Source organism: Euprymna scolopes, chromosome 23 (genome assembly GCF_053919585.1).
Source record: "Euprymna scolopes isolate OS-2025 chromosome 23, ASM5391958v1, whole genome shotgun sequence".
Lineage (NCBI taxonomy): Eukaryota > Metazoa > Mollusca > Cephalopoda > Sepiida > Sepiolidae > Euprymna > Euprymna scolopes.
The window spans coordinates 2,083,655-2,106,500 of record NC_136504.1 but is presented as its reverse complement, the minus strand read 5'-3'; the positions used below and the strand labels follow the sequence as shown (position 1 = coordinate 2,106,500).

Below are 22,846 nucleotides of genomic sequence, written 5' to 3'. Positions count from 1 at the left end.
AATTCATTTCATCAACTTAGCACTAGACGAATACGAACACTAATCAATCAGGTGGGAATAACCTGCATTTCAAGTAAGCGTTTGATTAGATTGCAACGCTCAATATATCAAAGTGGCACCTATATGAATGCATAACAGTCCGCCCTTCATTGCCCCGTTGTAAAATACGCTTGAATATGATATTTTGATTAATGCAGATTTATTACTTTATATTGAACCCATTATATAGTAATGATTTAAATAGTGAAAAAAAAAAAAAAAAAAAAAAAATGACTCGTGCGCCACCAACGAGAATCCAAACCAAAACGTTTAGCTTACGATTTATTTTTGCTTCTGCCGTTAAGGACTGAGTTATGAAGACATGTTTGCTGCAAGGTTAAAAATTGAAATATGAACCAATAACTACTACGTTATGCATGTATATTCGTTATGCCGGCGTTCGACCTTCACCTGGCAAATTTAATTTTTTTTTTTTTAATTTTCACACTTTTATATCGATTTTCCGGGCTAAAATCCAAATATAGTCTCGCATACCTTATATATGTAGTTTCATGTCTGTAGATCAAAACTTTAAGAGGAGTTTGGTAGGCAAATGTTTTTAAACAAAAATATATACCTATACATAAATATATATGGAAAGAGCTTTGTGTTTCCTATAACTTTTTTACGCAAACATTACGCAAGTATAAATCATATAGAATATCTGCATTAATGTATCTGCGTAATAGTTAACTAAAGATGATCATCACAGAGAAAAATCTTAAAAAACTAATAGAGAATTAATGAAAATGAATGCTTAAAAGAATATACAATTTAGCTAGATCTTTTTCTAATGAATGCAATTCCACGGGCCATATATAAGAAAATTGTTTTTTCTTTTTAAATAAATAGAAAAAGGGCTTGCTTTAGGGGGGGGGCTTCGAGCAGGGATCAGGGTGTGGTATCTGTTCTGATGCTACACTTGGGTTAATTTGTCTTTGATGAAGCGGAGGCCCTCTATACTGAGACAATTATTATTTTTGGTCCTACCAGAGTGCTCTTTTCGCCCTTCTTTTGGGGAGCTGATTTCCCCCACATTAAAAATGACCTTGTGTCACATTTTACTTTTGTGAGAAATCAAATAAATACCAATAGAAAAAAGGTGTTTTTAATCTGAATATCAACACACAAAAAAATCTAATAGGAGTATAGCTAGATAAGGGTTTATGTGAGCAGTCAATTGACCAGGTCGAGCTTTTCCAACTCCTCGTCAAAAAGTACAAAGCATTGCAATGATGGTATACCAACAAATTCTTGCTGTGAATGTTTTGCAGGATTAAACTAGAGAATTGAGTTCGATTTGCTCTCTATTCAATACAAAATACATTCCGACCCATCCAAACCTTGAATAGATTTTTACATCTTTCTTTAAACGGTTTAACAACAATTCAGTCAAGTAGAACTAAAAAATATCAACTAATGTTCAACTTATGTTTCCCCCACCCCCACCCCATAATTCACTCTTTTCTAATAAATGGCCGATACTGTAGAATAAAAGTGACCGTCGGGCTGTCATTTTTTTAGGGGGGTGCTGTTTCCAAAGTTTTCTTTTAAAATATTATTGTGATTATTACGTTTATAACACGATTAACAAAAAAAATCGAAAAACTTCTATTTATTTTCATACAAAGTTTCATTGTAAAATGGCACTGACTTTATAACCGGTGTAACAGACGTTTTATTCTAAAATGTAAAACGTTCTTTCCACTACCTTTACGTAGAAAATAAAGATTTTAGTTATACCGGCTATTAAGTCAGTGCCCAGATTATAGTAGAGCTGTAATATCCAAATGGCGCCCCCCCCTCAGTGTATGAAAATGGAATTTTTTAACAATTATTTTTCAATAACCGTGTTCTAAATCTGTTAATTGACATTTATCTGGTGATAATTTCTGTTAACTAGTAATAATTACCTGCTTTTATGCAATTTATTAAAGTGTATTATTTGTTATCCTAAGTTAGAAGGCGAGAAAATCCTCAATTGTGGAAATTATATATATATATATATATATATATATATATATATATATATATATATATATATATATATATATATATATATATATATATATCCAGAGTGTACATATATGTGGAGTGGATATATATATATATATATATATCCAGAGTGTACATATATGTGGAGTGGATATATATATATATATATATATATATATATATATATATATATATATATATATATATATATATATATATATATATATATATATATATATATATATATATATATATATATATATATATATATATATATATATATATATATATATATATATATATATATATATATATATATATATATATATATATATATATATATATATATATATATATATATATATATATATATATATATATATATATATATATATATATATATATATATATATATATATATATATATATATATATATATATATATATATATATATATATCCAGAGTGTACCTTTTGATGGAAGTTTCATATTCCTTTAATTAAACTGACTTTTTAATTTTTTTTTTTTTTTTACTTTATCAAAAACCACACTACTTTTGTACCTTTACTTTATCAAAAACCACACTGTCTTTGTACCTGAACCTCTATTCAGTAATGTATCTGAGTTGAACATTTTCTTTTAAATAATATTTTATTGATAAGACTTTGCTTATTTGACCAAATCCAATACAGTTGACAGGATAAAAACAATCTCGACGGAATTTTGTATTCCTTTTTAGAGGGAAAAGGACATTTTCTTCGTTCTTGCTCGATTTTTCCCCATACAGCAGGTCACATGTGTTCGTTGTGTGTGCTTCAGGTAAGACGGAATTGTGTCTTTTCTCTAAAACGCAAAACATATTGTGCTGATATTTTACATTTTCGGTTGCTGCTGCTGCTACTGCTGATTCTTCGTCGTGAAGAATGGATTCAAACCGCAGAGAACCTGGGACTCACAAATTCCGCTTGAGAATCATTTGAAATACACAATATATATGAGCCATGATGGCCAGCTTTTTAAATAAAATAAAGAATTAAACAAACTATTTCTTTTTCTTCTTCTCTTCATCCTCATCCTCTCTTTCCTCTTCTACCTTTTTCTTTTTCCACGTCTTCCTTCTTCTTTTCTAGTTCGAATAGTCCCATAACTATTACGCAATTTCTTCCTATCTTGACTTCCCAATTCAAATCCAATTATTTTCATTATTATTTCCTAAAATAAAAGTTCTTGCCTTGTTTATCAGTGAACTTTCACTGGTAAAAACAGATGGTTTTTCCTGGAGTCTGAGTGGCAGCAAGTCTTCCAAATTTCCAACCTCATTGCAACTTAGATAATGGCTTGTGTTTCTGTAGAAATTCAGTGACAATAAATCCTCAACAAGATCTTAGTAGTCTCTATACCCTTCTAGTCGAGGTCAGTGTGGTGTTGTCTCTCATCGATCATTCCATCCTACCAATCGATGTTGATAATATTGTTATTTTACTTACTAGAAGTTTCCACACGAGTTATTACCAACTAGTGATCTTTAACTGGTAAAAACAGATAGTATTCCGTGACAATAAATCAATCCAGATTCCTAATGCTCTTCGTTTCTTGTGATCACTATTTCAACTTATTTTGCTTTTAACAACATCCATTTACCATTAATTTCTTGTTTATAACAGGTATTAATTTCCTCTGGACACTGAGTGGCAATAAACTTCTTTAGGATTCCAGTATTCTCCATGCCCTTCCAATGGGAGTCTGAATGATGCGATCCCTTCTCGGTGTTTCCATTTTCCAAGACCAACGTTTTACAACTTTGTTGGGGTTTTTTTCTTGCATAACCCTTAAAATAAATTACGTGTCTCAAAGAACTTTTGCACCAAAAGCAAATTTATATACAACTTTCTCATCATATTTTTATCATATTTCAAACGGCAACGATAATATATATTAATTTAATAAGTAGTTTAAGGAAAATTCATATTTCTTTGCTATGTTTCGCTAATGCTAAAATAAATTCATTTTGTCCATTTATGAGGAGTTTTCATTCGGACTTTATTAAATATATTTCCAATGATTGATTTAGTTTTAATAACATAAAAGTTTAGATATAATAATATCAATATTACGAGGGTCACTCCAAAAGTAAAGCTACCTATTTTTAACTCAAAAAGTTGAAGAGCTACGAAAACTGGAGTCGTACAATTAAAGCAAGCGACTTTTGTGCTCCAGAATTGATTTTCCGACATAGTCATCTGCACTTCTGCCAGGAATTCAATGACGCATCTTTGCTTGACGTACGTCTATGACAGGAGCTGCTTTCTTAGAGTCTCACACCGTCAATATCTTCAACGTAATGAAAGTTCAGTCATCATAACAATCAATTTGGGTAAAACTTGCGGAGAACGCTCTATTTTACGGTTGTTTAAAAATGGAACGGAAATTTAAATTTCGTTCCGTTTTAATTTTTTCTTTTTTTTTTTAATTGCGCATACGCCACAAAAAATCGAAAGTAATTGATAAAATCATAAAAAATTAAGTTTTTAAAAAATCGATAGCATGACCATCGATATGTGCACAAGTTGCAAATATAATAATTTTATGCAAAAGTAAAATTTTGGGAACAAGTAGGAGGTTTCTTATAGAACACGGAGTATTGCCCAAAACGGCCATATGTCCGAAGTGCCAAATGAGTTCTTAACATGGGGAGGTTGGGAATGTTTATTCGTTGTAAGCATACCCAAAAACCTGTAAAAATCGACATTTCCAATGTGAATGGTGAGTTAGGCATTTAAAAAATACCAAAAAGGTAAACCTAATTGACTTTTTTTTCGTTTGAAAATTAAATTATTTTGTTTTTGTTATACTGCGATTGTTGAATGTTATTTTTTCGATTTCTTTCGATTTTTTAAGCGCATGCGTAATTTAAAAAAAATCAAAACTGAATGAAATTTAAATTTCTGTTCCATTTTTTAAACAACCGTAAAACAGAGCGTTCTCCGAAAGTTTTGCCGCAAATTAGACATAAAAGAATAGTGTCGGTTTCGGATACAATTATTATCTATATGTATTAATACGATAGCGTGTGTGTTATTTATTTTCTGTGTCGCGCTTACATCCTGGTCGTTTAATTGTTATGTACTTCCATTTCTTGTAATAAATAATTTCACCAAGAATTCTTCATAACTTTTAGTTTCGGTTTCGATTATAGCTGATGGCACTATAGTAATCTATTCTTTTTATAAATAATTTTATCAACAATTCTTCATAAGTTTTGGTTTCAGATTCAATTCAAACTGATGCACCCAAGTCATACGCATATATATTTTTTTTTTTTTTTTGAAATTGCAACTTTTAATATATACAAATCGATAGAACATTATAATAATATATATACAAAATCTGAAAAAATGAAAACATCATTTTTAAGCATACTTTACGGCCGGGTTACGCCGGGCGTTCGTGCTAGCTTTGATAAATACTTTTGCAGTTTTAACAAAAGACCTATAATAATATCTGAGCGTCTCCATTTACGCTGAACATCTATAGAATGCCAACATCAATATATTACATATGAATAAGTCCCCTGTGGAATTTCCACAGGTCCCGCTAGTTATTATGATTGATATCGCTATTGTTGTTGCTGTTATTGTTATTATTATTGTGCTTGTTACTATATAGTCGACAAATCGATTTTTTAAATATATCGTTTCAAGCAAAAATAATATTATGTACATAATTGTCGTATCGAAAATAGTAATATATCCAAAAATTACGAAAATTCATCGAGTAGAACAGCTGCTATTGTGTTTTGAGTAAAAAAATTTTTTAAAAAGTCTATCGCTATAGAATAAATATTGCAGCCATAAACAAGTAATCAAAAATATTCGTTTCAGAGTTATTTCCCCTGCGTATGAACTCCTACAGCCTATTTATAACGTCTGAGAAAAATGCGATTTTACCCAATTTTCTATAAAAATTACTTGTAACTATAAATAACTTTATACTCGATGATTTTTCGTAATTTTTATATATATTTTCAGCATTACAATTAAAAAGGTAATATTGTTTTTGCTTAAAAGAACATATTTTTAAAAATCGATCTGTCGGCTCTATCTTAACAAGCACTACTACTATTTTATCTCTTTTTTTTTCTCACCTTTTTATTGAATTCTTTCTCTCACGTGGCTTTGTACCTGCTTAATGCCTAACTCTACACCCCCTCTTCTTCTCATCCATCGAAAACTCACGGCGTTTTTGTCATGCTATGCGCCCCCCCCCAACGCTCCTAGTTACTCCTCCAAATTCAAGTCTCCATTGCCAAAGCCATTTGTCTTGGAACCTATTACATTTACCCTAAACTCCAGGGTCGCTGGAAGCCCGCCTGAAACCTCGGACTAAAAACCTCTCGGATCGGCTTACTCCCCCTCACTCATATACTTTTTACCCATCGCCAACCCAATTCCCTAAATCTCTTTCATAAGAAGCAGCAGCAGTGACGTTTAACCTACCTACCCCGATCCCACTTCAATACCCCACTCTCTTTCTATCTCTCCCTCCCTCTTTTTCTGTCGTTTTTTCCTGAAATCCATACGGCTATGCAAGCATACACATAATAAACGCACGCGCACTCTCCTCCATTTCCCACCTATCTATCTCTCTTTCTCTCCCCCCCCCCTCTCTCTCTCCCTCTCTTTCTCTCTTTCTCTCTCATAGAGTCGCAGAGCCGCGTGCGCGCAGGCTCCCCCCTCTACCCCCTTTCCGACTTTCCGAGAATGACTCATAGTGTGTTATGCGGGGTTTGTCATGCACGTCCTGGTCAACATTAGAGTTTCGGTGAAGGAGAGAAAAGAAAAACATAGGCAGTCAGAAGGAAAAGGGTAACAAAACAAAAAAAATCAGGAGGAACGACACCAAGAACAAAACGAACAGGATAAAAAAAACAGAAGGTGAGAAGCACGCATGAAAAAGAGAGAGAAAGAGAGAAAGAGAGAAAGAGAGAGAGAGCTAGTTAAATACTAGCGAAGAATATTTTATACAAAAATTATTACATAGGTAAAACTCATCTACTTTTACGCGGAAAATTGTCTACATTTACGCACTCACACCTTATTTAAAAAAAAAAAAAAAAAAAAAAAAAGCACGAACGCGCGTAAACGTGTGTGCACACACGTTTACGCGCCTGCCTAGTGTAAGAGGCTTTTTCGCGGTTTCCAATGTTTTTGTTTCCAAACAAGAACAGAAAATAATGTACGAATCGGAAAATCCTCGGGAAAAGAACTAAAAGTCCCAAAAACTCGCTAGAACAACAACAAAGCGAAGCCATGCGCAGTAGCAGCATCGCATACTTTTACGCGGAGAGAGAGAGGTAGAGAGAGAGAGTGAAACGAGCACATGTCCACACGGAAAAAGAAAGAGAGGTTGATAGAAGGAGAGAGAGAGAAAGAGTGCGCGCGCTGTGAGACGCAGTAGCATCGCGTCTGTTGAGTTTTATTCGCTGTGATGGACGGAGAGATGTACGGAGATCGACTCTCATCATACGACAAAAGAAACGACAATGTCTACTATTACATGATGCCACCAATGGGACAACAACCGCAAATGGCACCACCAACACCAACAACAGTAAAGGTAGTTGTAGTCCTTTTTGTAGTAGTAGTAGTAGTAGTAGTAGTAGTAGTAGTAATTGCTCTCGTCATATAATGTGTTGTTGTTGTTGTTTTGATTGTGATAGTTGTAGCAGGAATGTGGAAGTGAATTCCTAAATATTGGAATGTTGTAAGAAAGACCAGAATGACTGAAGATTGTTTGACATTCTCTCACTCCAAATCCGAGACTTCCTCATTCCTTTGTCTTCACGTCGATTCCATCATTGCATTCGTTACTCCTCCCACTCTACAATCTCCTACTCCATAAACTGGCTTTACTTTCACTTTCACTTTGCCCCTCCTTTTTCTAGATCCATTTCAGTCTGAGATCAATGTAGAATTCTTTTAGCGTTGTTATTGTGTGTGTGTGTGTGTGTGTGTGTGTGTGTGTGTGTGTGTGCGCGCGCGTGCGTGTGTGTGTGTGTGTATACGCGCGTGCAAGAAAAAAAGGAGTTTTATCTTTTATAGTCCAAACGTCTTTGCTACCAAAAACACGTTTTCCTGAAGAATATATCGTTCTGTTTATTTCAAGTTTAAAGTGTGTGTGTGTGTGTGTGTGTGTGTGTGTGTGTGTGTGTGTGTGTGTGTGTGTGTGTGTGTGTGTGTGTGTGTGTGTGTGTGTGTGTGTGTGTGTGTGTGTGTTTGTACATGCATAGTGTGCTTTTTTTTCGTCTATATTTCTTTTTACTCTATAAATGCATCAACATTTTATCTATCGGTTCGCTTTCTGCTATTTATTTTCTATTAATTGAAGACGAAGTCGAATATTCAGAAGACGGCATGTGATATATTTGTTTGGTACTGTGCGGGGATGGGGCGGGGATATCGAAGCTATTTGAAGCATCCCATATTTGTTTATTTTTTTATTTATTTTTTTCTCTCTCGCATTCCTTAATGAGTCACAGACTGTCTTTCACGATTCGCGATTTCCATTCCAGTTTTGTTCTTATTTTAAATTCCAGTAAAAACGAACAACATTTTGTCTTTCTTTTATTCTTTTAGTCAACTACGTTTGCTTTATTTAAAACCAAGTAAAAACGTTCAAACGAATAATTAATAACATGTTAGAAATAGTTGTTATTCTTTTAATATAATCGTGTTAGCGCACGGGTTCAGGTTAGATCACCGTTAAGCAACATTGAGTATAATCAATATCTTAGATGGTGACCATTTAAAAATGTCAGGTATTGTATGTAGAACCCGGTCTCGGTCGCCTTGCAAGTCGGTGATCGTCTACCAATGTGCGACTACAGAGAACAGAAAAGATAATCCTGAGTCTTTCATTCTGATCTGCTCCGACTATGTATTGGCAGACGATTACAGATCGATTTCAGAATAAGCCGTCATTTCATTTTGATTAAAATTTGCGTCACCTTTATAATAAACTTATGAAAAAAATGTAACCAACTCCCAAAAAGAGTCACATCAAAATTATACCAAACCAAACATTTATTTTTTTATTTTCATTTTTATTTATTTATTTTTATTTTTTGTTATTTTTTTTTTTTTTTAATAAAAATATTTAAAATTGTTCTAATCTATCCTGGCAAAACGAAAGAAAAAAATTCATAATTTATTAAGTTTAATTCAGTCCTGATTATCCATTTTTATTGTAATAAATAATTAGTTTTCTAAACTTAACTCCACTCTGTACACACACAGCAAAAAAAATATCTCAAGTGGAAGAATTTTACTATTTTCTTTCAACAACAATTTCAAACTTGCTACACATTTGAATAAATCACTTTATTTTGTGAATATTTTTCATACAAATTCTTTTTATTTTAATATTTTGAAGCTGAATTTCTCCTAAAATCCGGAACAGTCATTATTATCAGTTTGCTGTTTTAAACTTTTTTCCAAGCGGCATGAAAATTGTTTAAACTTCAAAGTTAAATATTTTATCATATTTGTCATTTTCATTAATTTATTTTCAAAAAAAATACATGAAGTCTCTGTCATATTTTCAAAAACGTCTGCGAAAATAATTCCTTCAAATTTATAAAACTATTTTTGTACTTTTTGTTTAATCCAAACGAAAGAAAGTCGATTGTTTTTAATTTTTTTTGACATTTTTTTTTAGTTTCCAATCTCTCAATCTCTCTCTCTCTCTCTCTCTCTATATATATATATATATATATATATATATATATATATATATATATATATATATATATAGTCATCCACATACAGTACTGTTTCGCTGTTTCACAGCTCATCAGTGCGGCTAGACAGGCAACCACCTATATATATATATATATATATATATATATATATATATATATATATATATATATATATATATATATAATTCCAGGTTAATATTTTCCAGAGGTAAAATAACCAATGAAGTTTTAACGAGGTTAATACAAGAGTGCTCAATACCGAAGTAGGGCAAGATATACTTTTTATTTGTTTTAAATAAGTATTAATATGTCGCTACACATTCATGAACGTGTTTCGGACAGCCAATTATTAGCGATATTGCTTATTCAAAAGCTTAGTCAGTAAGCGTGTATATATATATATATATATATAATACACTTACGAACTTAGCTTTTGTATAAGCAATATGTATGTATATATGTATGCATGTATGTATGTATTTTACTCCAATCACTACTCATCCATACAAACATTTTATTATATTTCTCCATTCTAAAAGATCTTCTGATGTCATTTTTTTTTCATGCCGGCATTCACTCTTATCCTGGAATGGTGTTTGGGACTTGACAAACTGTAACTTATTAGAACATGAAAAATAAATTAAAAATTGTATTGAATCCGATTGTTCAACGTTTTTCAAATATTTTTTAGAATTTGTGCACAACTTTTTTCTGATAGTCTTTGATGTTGGCAGCTGCCGATTTTCAACAAACCTGAAGAATAATCCTTTTCACTTTTGCCACGCTGCTAAACAGTACACTCCTCTACCTCACCTTATACAAACCCAACATTCTTCAAAAAAAAAAATATATATATATATATATATATATATATATATATATATTAAATCATGCATATGCATTCTGATGTGCAAGCGTAACGTGCAATCAAATTTCGGGGATGGGGGTGGGGAGATTTGTAAACACAAATTTTGTTTTCATTTTCGAACGAAACAAACTTTTCTCAAGACCGATTAAAAATGAACACCTTTTTATACTCTCATTATTTTTCTTATGAACATCATCTGTAAAAACACAACACTTCATCAAATCTCCACACTAACGTAATGTACTTGCAATAATCCTTGTCCCTGAGTGGCTTCCGGGCCTTGGTAAGTGGTGATCACTGTGTAAAAAAAAAAATGGACTCGCCTGTAAATGGACTCGCCCATAAACAGTCTTGTGTGTGTGTGTGTGTGTGTGTGTGTGTGTGTGTGTGTGTGTGTGTGTGGAAAAATGAATTAATAAACTTGAACAAAGGATTTCGCTTTAATGCAATATTTGTCGCAAGCTTTAAGAGAACGTGGTGTCTGTCACATTCACGCTATCAATTTATAAGATGCAGCAAAGTTACTCTCCATCTTAACTAGAAATTTTATATGTTTGTTCTTAATATTCAAGACTTGTGTTTGTCAATATTTTTATTATCTCGCACACACATTAGTGTATGTGAGATAATCAAAAGATTGTTTGTAGGGTTCAGCTACGCCGAGTCGTAAATGACGAAACAGGTGTCTGTGGATAATTAATTTTTATGTATTGTGCGTGAGTGTGTGTGCGTGTGTGTTGTAGTTCGTGTCTGTTTCTTTGTTCATGAACTCCTTTGTTTCTATCTTTAACCCTCCAAGACAAGGCATAGCGCAAACTTAGACGTAAGAAACTACTGTCATTAGGACCCAGATTTATAGTTTTGTTTCTTTTTTTTGTTTTTGTTTTTGTGTTACTCGTATTCACCCCAAACAACGCATAATTGCCACTTGGATGTAAAAAGTTATTATTTGGGATCATATTTACAGGGACACTATGTAGGGGACTGACCAGTGAGATGTCTGTTCACATTACATTGAACTTCAGCATGTCAGTACAGTCAGAGAAGGAAGAGAACGGGAGGGAATTCCAAAATCTAGCAACTCGAGGGAAGAAACTATTAGAAAAAAAAGCTTTTCGGCATTGGGCGATTTGTATGGTTAAGGGGTGGGATTTTGCTATTTTCGTCGAGTAGACACAAGTGCCACGAGTTCATCAGAACACATTCCATTAATATACTTGTAAAACATGAACAAGGATGTAACATTGTGGTGATAGTACAGGGGTTAGAGTTTGTTTTATAGTGCAGGGCCTCTTAGGTTGGAGACCCTTTTTTGGATCCTGATTGAAAAGGAGAGACTAGTGGTAGATGTACTAGTCTAGATGTGGCAACAATACTCCATACCAAGATCTTTGTTCATATTACATTTAAACTCTTTCATGCTGAAAAGTTGAGAAAACAGGGAACAGTGAAGGAAGTCCAAAGGCAACTCGTTCTAGGAAAAAAATAGAATAGAAAGTTTCCCAGCATCTGTGGATCTCTACATTGAAGGAGTGGAATGTTTCTGCTAGTGGAGTTTGTGCACTCTTGCTTTTTATTTTATTTATTTTTTTTTAGGTTAGCCCTCTCTCCCATAACCATATATATGATCAAATTACATTCACAGCAGGATATTGCGTTTTGATCAACGGGCATGCAATAATATCGTTCATAGAAAAGAAATAGGACTTATTATTTTATCTAACTTGATTTATAAGTTGAAAATTATAGAAAAAAAAAGACAGAAATGTTAATAAGAGGTTCAGGGCTTGGAACAGGAGTGTACTTGGGTTAAAGATTATAAATTGGACATAATTCCAATAAATATCGCTGCATGTAGAACCCCCCCCCCCTCCCTCTTGATCAACGAATGCTTCATCCTTGGGTTCTACCCCAAAACCTGAATATTATAAAATGTAAAAAATAATAAGGTAACATGGTTTTATGGATTAGAAGTAAATGGCATAGAGTTCCTTATTCAATTCCGGGCAACACTGAGTCTTCTTGCTAGTGCAAAGCATTAGGAACTAAAATACATACATTGAATATACTCATTTGTAGAAATGAAATAAGCTAGATGAAGTGATATCTTGGTGAAAATAAATTACAGTCATGGTAGATAAATAACGATGTTTGCCATCTGAAGAACACTAAATGCACAACATTTTGCTTCACTATTCCATGGAATCTTGTCGTTGTTAACCAACATCATAGTGTCAGTCAGTGTCTCACCTGCACTGAAGCACCTCATCCTCTGACCATAAACAGCTTGTGCGTTGGATGAGACTGAATTGGGCTATGGATGTAGATAGTGTAGCAATTGGGGACATGTTCTGACTGGTGTAACATCATACACAGTACTCATCACAGATCATCCACAGCACTTCTCCATTCTCTGAATATAATGGTCAATTCTGACAAGATAACACACATCCCACATTTTATTATGCATGAAGGATTAAAAAATGTTGTTCCAGGAAAAATTTGCAGCCATTTGCGTATGACAGCTTTTGTAAGTTGTACCATTTTCAGTTGTTTGTGAAATGTTGAATTACTATACACCAGTTGTGATCGAGAACCCAATTTAGACCAGTATCTGGAACATTTTACATAACAGCCAGCTAAAATGAATTTTATATATGAACTAGTGGGGGACAACCGGCGTTGCCCAGTCTATAAATACGATTAAATAAAAAAGAAGACGGGACTTGGGTGCCATCAGCCACAAGCAAAATTTTGTAAGTAAAAAAAAGAAAAAAAAAAAAAAGCTGCTTGCTGCGCGCAAACTTGCAAAAGTTATGTTTGTAAGTGAACACGTTATCAATCGGACCACAATGACACAGACGTTATGACATTGCAAATTTAGCTTTTTAAAACGAAACAATGAATCGACTGTTCATGCATGCACGATTAACAAACAGCTTTTGAATCGAGAGTTTTACTTGGGCCCCCCATTCAAACAAAACGATATTTCTACATGAAATAATTGACAATCTTTTCTAAACTTTTGATATTATGTGACCGAGAGATCGTTCTTTTTAATGATACCAGGTTCGTGTTAGTTCGATGTGGATGACAAAAGATTTTAGTGGGTATACAAACACATACATACTAACACACAGATGACTGAGATTTATATAATACTAGCGGGGGGTACGGTTTCGAATGAAGCAGATTTCATTTTTTTTCCCATCATATTTTCCCTTTTGGCGATGGTTTCAACCATTTGTTTGATTAAAAATTCGATAATATGCGTAAACGCTTACTTTCTTAAGTGGTCTTATGATTTTGACCAGGACTGTACGTCGTTACAACACTGTATGTGACTGTGTTATTTTTAATGGGGCTCTTCAAGAAATGATCACGTTTGCGCTTGCCTACTTAAGTTTTAAACCAAAAAGAGAAGAGAATTCTCGCTCTCTCTGAAAGTCATGTGATTTCATTAACTTTCATTTATGTGGTCACCTCCGACCTCTAGGTGTCACTCAATTTTTTCCATTCAAACTTACACGTTTGGTTATGTAATATAAGCATGTTTCAGATCTTAGAGACAGCTTCAATAAATAAAACTCGTTATGGCCAGCACAAATCAAAAATACCTGAGTAAAAGTAAAATAATTCTAATCATGAACACTTTGAAGAGCTACATAAAAGGTCATTGTCTCTAATTTCTAAACACATCATTTTATAGTTTTGTGCTTTTGCATATTTTACTTTTGCTGAAAGCATTCGATGATGTTTGAACTGGTGATTTTTTTTTCTTTCAGAAAAGAACTCCAAAACTTTTTCAGCCAATCAGAGCCTTTTAGCTAATTGCTCTTTCCAACTGACTACGTTCCTTTTTCCTGTGATGTTATATACGAGATCAGAGTAGTGTGTATGATTTGGGGGGAAATGATTTCAACTTTTAAATTGTTCAGCTGAGATGGCTACGCAGAGGCTTCGATCTCGAACAAGACTCGCAGATAATGAAAGACTGGTAAAATCGCAATAAGGGAAGAATGAAATGTAGTTAATGGCAATGAATGATGTGGAGGCGATTAGAAATCACAAGATTAGAAGAAGAAAAGCTTTTTCGAATTCAGTCTGTAATGAAAGGAACGCGCTTGAAAATGGCAAAGGAAACTGACAACAAAATAATAGCAATATAAAAGAAACGTTTCTCTTTTTATATAACTTTTTTTACTTGGGAGTCACCACTTATCAAGGCCCGAAGACCACTCGAGGATAAGGACTAATCAAAGTAAAGCGGTAGTATAGTAATCGTTAATGATGCAAATTAGGTAGAATTTGAATATTTATGTGGACGGCTCAATAACAACTTGTTTATATGGCATTTGAAGACTACCATGTTGTATTCAACTATGAAGCAGACCAGTGGAACAGTTTTCCACATGCGGGCAGTTCTGGAAAGGAAGCTTTGTTCATGGAATCTACGTTTAGATTTAGGCACAGATATAGAGTGGGAGAAATCGTTTATAATAGTTATAACTAGTCGAGTGTTTTTATGTGAAAGTTTGGCAAGAGGAACCATAGATTAAAGTTCAGTCAAGCACTTGGGATGAAAATAACGATAGAGCAGAGACATGCTCGCAAAATCTCTTCTGTTATTATAATATAATATCGTATTTAATGTAATAGTGCTCAATAGAATTTGTTGAGCTTTATAATCATGAAATACATTTGTAGAGCTTTATAATGATGAAATACATTTGTTGAGCTTTATAATCATGAAATACATTTGTTGAGCTTTATAATCATGAAATACATTTGTAGAGCTTTATAATGATGATAAAAATTTGTAGAGCGTTATAGTGATAATCATTTGGAGAGCTTTATAATGATATTAAAAATTTGTAGAGCTTTATAATGATATTAAAAATTTGTAGAGCTTTATAATGATATTAAAAATTTGTAGAGTTTTATAACGATAAACATTTGTAGAGCGTTATAATGATGATAAAAATAAGGTTTGAAAAGGTGACATCGATTGGTTTACACAAAGATAATAATCGTTGATGTCGTTAAACTATTTTCCTTTGTGTTATTTTCTAATATAAAAAAAATTGCTTTCAGACGTAATAGTAATGTCCACCGGTTTCCTATCCCCCGTACACACATGTGCAACAAGTGGGATTGGTTGAATGAATCATCTGACAAATCTCTGATTTTTTACGATCAATTGATTATTTGTCATAAGTAAAATCATGAATCTATTGTGAAAGCTTTCGCAGAGGGGGGGGTATAGGGGGGTATGGGGGGATAAGGAAACAAATATGGAACTGTAATTTTAAAGAATTCATTCTAAATGCAATGCCAAATCCATTTCAGTTGTTCATAGAATGTGGGGAAAAAAGAACAAAACCAGATTGGGGGAGAGAGGAGTGATAGAAACAAATAAAAAAATGGATCTATTCTTAAGATTCGTTCATTTAATCTGAGCAATGAAGATGTTATTTCAAACTTTAGTGACGGAAGAACTAATCTAGGTCTTAGCTTCCTCTGTGTGTCTGTCTTCTTACAAAGAGAACTGAAACCTATACATATTTCAATCAATGAAAACCTTTTTATATATATTCACACACATCCCACTTTAACTCTGGTGACAATAATTTTCAAACTGAAGTGTGACCAACAGAAAATGAAGCCTTCCGTGAAATGAGTGGAGAGAAAGGAGTAAAACTTGTACTTCAAATTTGAATGACTCATCAAATTTTGTTCCGCAAGAGGTGAAAAGTCAAAACTCAATTGAAACTTATTTTCAAAGCTCAAAAACTTTTTCTTCTAAATAAAATTCCAGAGTTTGTTTTCTAGATTTACTGACTTTTCTCATAATTCTAAACAATTGACACATGAGTTCAAGAAAGACCAAGTTTTCTCATTTGGAATCAGAAAACAACAAGAATGACTGCCAAAACTAAAATGAAAAGATCCCCCCCCCCCGTCAAGAAAAGGTGTTCTCAACTCCAGATTATTACTCATCAGTTTCAAGTAGAAGCATCTTCTTTTGGTTAAAAAAAAAAAAAAAAAAAAAATCTGATGATTAAGAATTCTTGTTCTCATCTAATGTCTATTCATGTCATATGTCTGACATTTTCTTTTGCCGCGAGGGGACTAGATGAGGGGGGTAGTAAGTCACTATTGATTTATCCAACTGATGAAGAACATTTCTTTCGTCTGTTTGTTTGTACCAATGAGGAAAAACATCTGTTTTATTTTCTGCTTTTTTTCTGAGTTTTTGTGATGTGCTTGTAATTTCTCGACCAGCAAACCCAGAAAACGTTTTGGAATCTGAATGAAGATGTGCATCTTGGATGAATCATGCTGTTGTTAGTTTAAGAAATAAACACAACAATAAAACTAAAATAATATTAAACTTGCACTTTTTTAAATGCCCCACCTTTGTGGCAGAATGCATCAAATATGAAATAGTTGCACTTTGCAAACTTGTGATTGATTTGCATCTCTGGCAAAAAAGACAACGGATTCAACAGTCCAGTAAGAGAAGGGAAACTATTTCTCTTAAAAAACTCCTAAAAAGCTTATTGATCTCTTGCTTTTCCTGTTTGGTGATAAACAATGAACAGCAATCCAACAAGGAAATCTTTTGGATTTCTATGACATTTCATCAGCATAACTATCGTCATCATAATAATAGTAATGGTAAAAAGAAGAAATGCAAGTAGATGGGAAGATAGGAAAATCCTTAGAAATCACTGAAACTATGGTCACTTTGCCTTGGTTTTATATAAATAATAATTTTGTTTTTTGTTTGTAACTTTCGGTGCAAAATCAATTTAGAAGAAATATATGCGCAGATGTTGGCCGCTTGATTCCACCATGCACTAACAAAGCAATTCACAAAAACAAAAGCAATGGAGAAATTCTGCTTATAAAAAAAACAATCTCTGATTATCTTCTGCAAGTGGTTATTTACTTACATTTTTTCTTATCCTTTGGCTAGCGGGAAGAGAATGAGAAGCAGAACAAAAATGCTTTTGATCTCGTTAGCAAACCAATTTGCAAAAATAAAAAGAAAGAAAAGCCCTGATTGTAGGAAATTTGGAGTTACAATCATTGTTGCTACAAAAAAATTCATATTTTATTTTTTATTTTCTACTGATTTTTCCCCTCCTGTCAGTGAAATCAAATCTATCAAGTACACGTAACAGGTCTTGATGGACAATACTACATTTGCAATTCAGAAGATTCCATCCACTATAGCATACAGACTCATGATGTATGTACTCTACAAGTGAACAGTTTCAATTACCTCTCTCTTCTTTACTCTTTTTCCTGAGTTGGCAAATTTATCTCATAGCAATAAGACCATGATAATAGATGATAACAATATAGTAAAGTCTCTTTCAAAACTTGAACGCTTGTAGGAACGTTGCCTAAATCCAATATTATAGTATTAAGCGGAACAGATGGCATGAATCATCTCCAGTACAAAATGTAAGTCAGTCACTGGCTATGTTCACACCAAATCTGGTAGTTGTTTATTTACTCACTATATATCGAGATGAAATGTTTTCTTACAACATCTAGAGTTCTGAAATGATCACTTATCTAAATACTAACCAGGCTCATCCCTAGTTTTGAGCCCCTGGAAGGGCATAGGCCATCCACAACTTTGTACATGCGCTTGTAGCAAGGAATTCTTTTTTTTTCGGGGTGAGGGTGCTGGCCCCATGCCCAACCTTCCCAGAAGGTACATACAGCACCTAGCCTTCCCAAATGGTCACTCATCTGGTACTGGCCAGGCTCAACATTGCTTAACTTCAGTGACCTGGTGAGAACCAGTGTGTCAACGTAACCAGGTTCAACATTGCTTAAATTTGTTAATCTGATGTGAATGTCATCTCAATAAAATTGAACCACAACGAAAACCATATGTGAAACAAATGGTTGAATACTAATCTGTTACAAGACGTTAGTCTGTCGGGTTAGCTTAATATCTGATGATACAGGACGCTAGTCTGTCGGGTTAGCTTAATATCTGATGATACTCCTTGATTTAATTCTTTCTGGGAAAATAACCATAGTTCAAATCTTCTTAGCAACAGTAAGATAGGCAGTAGCAGTTTATTCTTTGAATTACATGCCCCATTTTTATTTGCTGCTACAAACACTAAAGAATGACTTTAATTTGTTACAATCCAGAGTTCAGCTACCATCAAGGAAGAGAGATATTTTAATATCAGTCATAACGACTACCACAATTACCATGAGAACGCATTTTTTTTATGAAATATCTTGCTAGCCTCTTTGTAAGTCAAGCACAGATTTTTCCCCCTACTGTCAGTTTCAAATGACAACATATCCAACACAAACTTTTAACAAAATTGTGTCGTTCTCTTTACATGACTCATCTCCATGCCTCCCGTTTTGAGAGAAGCTGTAAATTAAGCAATTCCGTCTTGTGAGAAACGTCATTGAGATTAAAGTGAATAGAGATGCATGCAATGCATTCCAAGAAATTTTGTCTGGCCCATCCCATTGAGGCGATTATCATCCAAAGATGAGAAGTTTTTTTACCCGTGTTTTCAAGTCAGGTTAAACACTAAAACACTTTTACTGATTCCAGTATTTCCTTTCTGAAAAACGCAATATTTTTATATCTAGTCAGACATTTTGCCAATTCTCAAGCGAAACTGATATTCTTAAGCCGTGTCTTTTCAATTTGGACATTTAGCGATGAAAATCCTATTTCTTTTTTTTTCTACTTTTTTTCACCCTAAACAAGGCACAGTGCCACTAAGTCGTAAGGGGCTTCTAATAGGGACCAGATTTGCCGAGATACTATGTGGGGATTTTGGCAGCAAGATGTCTGTTTACATTACACTTGAACTTCTGCATGTCAGTACATTCAGGGAAACAGGAGCCTGGAAGGAAATTCCAAAATCTTGCAGTTTGAGGGAAGAAGCTATTTGAGTAGAAAGCTTTTCGGCATCTAGGGATCTCTACAGCGTAGGGGTGGGATTTTGCTGCTCGTCATGTTTGTGTTTGTCCGGGATATCTGCATAGAAGGGGTATTAGTGCTTTCATTAGATAGACAGAAGAACTGACAGACCAACAGCCAAAATATTATTTGAAGCTTAAGCATAACTTAGACAAAGGAAAAGATCAGCAGGCAAACAGATTCTGTGACGCATCTAAAAATATTTTTTGTTTCTCTTGTATTTTGTAATAATGCTATAAAATCAATTTCAGATTTGTTCTCATCAACCTGGCGAACTAAGTTTTTTAAAATATTCTTACAAAATATTCTTACAAAATCCACTTTTGGTCATTCTCTACAATCTAGCCATATGCGCCGTCCAATCGTGTGTAGGAAATGGATACTTTAGCTTTGTTTGAGTTAAAAGTAATAATTTCAATTAAATTCTGTTCTTGAATGATGTTTTTCCTTTTTGTTTGAGTAAACAACTTTCATGTTTACTGTTGAAAAAACAAACTTTGTATTTCTTGTTTTTCTTCTGGCTTTAAAAAGATGGCAGTCCCAATTGGTGATTTCAGATCATTTTCTAAAGAACTGTCAATACAAGGTAAGTTTCTTCTACGGGTCGTCTCCAAAGTAGTTTTCTTTTTGTTGGTGCTCGTTGTTTTTTCTTTTCTTTTTTTTTTTACTTATTCTACTACTACTACTATTACTACTACTACTACCACTACTACTACTACTATTACCTGTTTTTCTCTTCTTTTTTTTCTACTTTTCTTCCTTCATCTCTATTCTGCTTACCCTCTTTCTTTTACTACTTCTCTTCCTCCATATACTTCTTTTTCTCAGTCTGTGCATTTAATCAGCTATAGGTAGCCTACCTTTGTTTCTCGTGTATTTGTTCTTTCTTCTTATTTTGGAGTCTGTAACTCTTGGTTATGTGGATGGTCTGCCAGGCGTTATTGTGGATTGTTGTCACGATGTCATCAATCGAAGAATTTGCTGTTAGGCTCGTTTGTTTTATTTTTCAATATTCTCTTTTCTCTTTTCATGTGGCGAGTTTTTTATGTGATTTCGTCCAGTTATAGAAATTGTTGAATATTGTTTGTGTATATTCTGTTGATTCTTAGTTCAAAACGTCAGGTGAAATGTTGCTAGTGTTTTTTATAAGTCTTTTTTGCATATATTTGGTGTTTGGATACGTTTTTTTTTTGTTTTTTTTTTGTTTTTTTTGTCTTTTTTGAGGTCGACATATTCTTACTCTCTAATCCGTTTAGTTGTTTCAACAAATCTCTTCCCCATCATATGTGTTTCTTTTCCTACCAAATCGTGGTAATCGTTGACAAACAAAAGTTTAAACTAAGTCCTCACAATATTCCTGGTCAATACAATTTTTATGATGAAAAATAAAACCAATCAATGAAAAACTGATATGAAAAGCAGTATTTGAAAAATAAGTGTATTTCTTCTCCCACATATGAGGGAGGGGGTAAATTTGTTGCACTGAAAAAATATTTTTTCCATGTAAACTGAAAGTAGAAAAATATGTCCAATTTTGGATAATAATAATTAGTACTGTTTTGAAGTTACTTTAACGGTCACCTCCCCTTATAACTTTCTTAATTGAAACGTGCAAAAACATTGTACCAAATGGTTACTTTATTAATACGATATCAAATCCTGTAAAATATTTCATCTCTTCTATTATCATACTAACTGGACGCCCGGCATTGCCCGGTCGTACAATACACTTAAACATGATATTTTAATTTATGCAGATTGTGTATGTATTATTATAGAATCATTCCTATTGATTATTATATATTATTAGAAGGAATAGTTTGCTCAGTAGACTAATTTGCAAAAATTTTTTAAAATAATAATAATAATGTCGTTCATCAAATTCCGTCTGTGTTTGTTTACAATATCACGTCAGGTAATATTTGAGCTTGACAATGAATGACCTGGAAAAATCACTTCTGATTTATGTTTAGTTTTAAAATATGCAAATGAAGAAATGATTTGCAGCGATTTTAAATGGTACTTCTTCTTTCATTGTAAATTCAACTCATTAATAAAAAATTAAAATAAAACTGTGAGGTACATCCGGCCTTGAACAGGGAATCATTCAATCTGTAGTCGAATGCTCTATCACTGAACAATATCTCTAAATAATAATATACCTGGGTTGTTTTTAAGAAATGATTTGCAGAAATTTTATTATTTCCTTTGGCCGGTGTAACATAAGATATTCTCCTGTAAATTTTTTTTTTTTTTTTTTATCTATAAGAGAGAAAGACTATTTTTTTAAGATTGGATTTTTTCGATTTTTGAAAATGATTTGCTGAAATTTTATTATTTCCCTTGGCCGGTGTACCATAAAATATTCCCCTGTAAAAATTCTTATTTTTTATATATAAGAGAGAAAAGACTACTTTTAAGATTGGATTTTTTCAATTTTTGATACTTATCAGATGAATTTCTGTACAAATCTAAGAATACTACCAGACATATAAATTACCTTTGTGTGAAATTTGCAAAAGATAGGTTCAGCTATTTTGGAACTTCTGAGGATGGAACACACACACACACACGCGCGCACACGCACGCACACATCCAATTTAATCTGAAAACTTTTTCTAACAAATAACTCCCATAACAATATATGACTCAATTAGCACAGGAAAATTAATTGGTAACAAATCCAATTTTTTAAATCTGATTTTAGAAGAATTTTGTTTTTTAAATATCTATCACAGGTTTTTACTCAATATGGTAGACACTTACAAAATATTTCTTTCTCGGTTGAGATTTTCATACAAAATTTAAAAAGGTATAAATGTTTGCATTTTCTTATTTTAAAATATCCAGTTACAGAATTCATCAAAACGTGTGATTATTTTAAGAGTTTTCTCTTCCTTAAACTTTCTTTGTTTGTTGTCATGGCAATATAACAATATATTCACAATTTAATGCCATAGCAAAACAGAGGCGAAAGGGACATACCTTTTATTTATTTATTTATTTATTTTACTCGTTTTTTTTTTCCACCCAAAAAATGATTTACACAAATAAATTTTCCATTGATTGCTTTTATAAACAATTAAAACCTGTTTTTCTTTTTTTCTTTTTTTTTTTTTTTTTGTATTTTTGCTTCTTGTTCATATTGTTGTTGCTTTAAGGAAAGAGGTTTTGTTGGTGAAAAGCAAAAAGGAAATCAAAT

At 33.0% G+C, this 22,846-nt stretch overlaps 1 protein-coding gene across 39 annotated transcripts in view; it reads left to right on the top strand.

Annotated features, from left to right (window-relative positions):
* Positions 1-22,846, top strand: part of LOC145245733 (CUGBP Elav-like family member 3-A) — a 979,738-nt gene that overhangs the window by 746,540 nt on the left and 210,352 nt on the right. For 4 of the 39 annotated variants that reach the window (XM_080107323.1, XM_080107320.1, XM_080107313.1 and 1 more), the window contains exon 1: positions 6,950-7,650. The exons of 26 other annotated variants lie outside the window; for them this stretch is intronic. In XM_080107323.1, the coding sequence (XP_079963449.1) occupies positions 7,522-7,650 (129 nt within the window). In that variant the 5' untranslated portion in view covers positions 6,950-7,521. Of the gene's footprint in view, positions 1-6,592; positions 7,651-22,846 lie in introns of those variants that run through there. 9 more of the 39 variants (XM_080107316.1, XM_080107314.1, XM_080107311.1 and 6 more) reach the window with 8 other exon arrangements.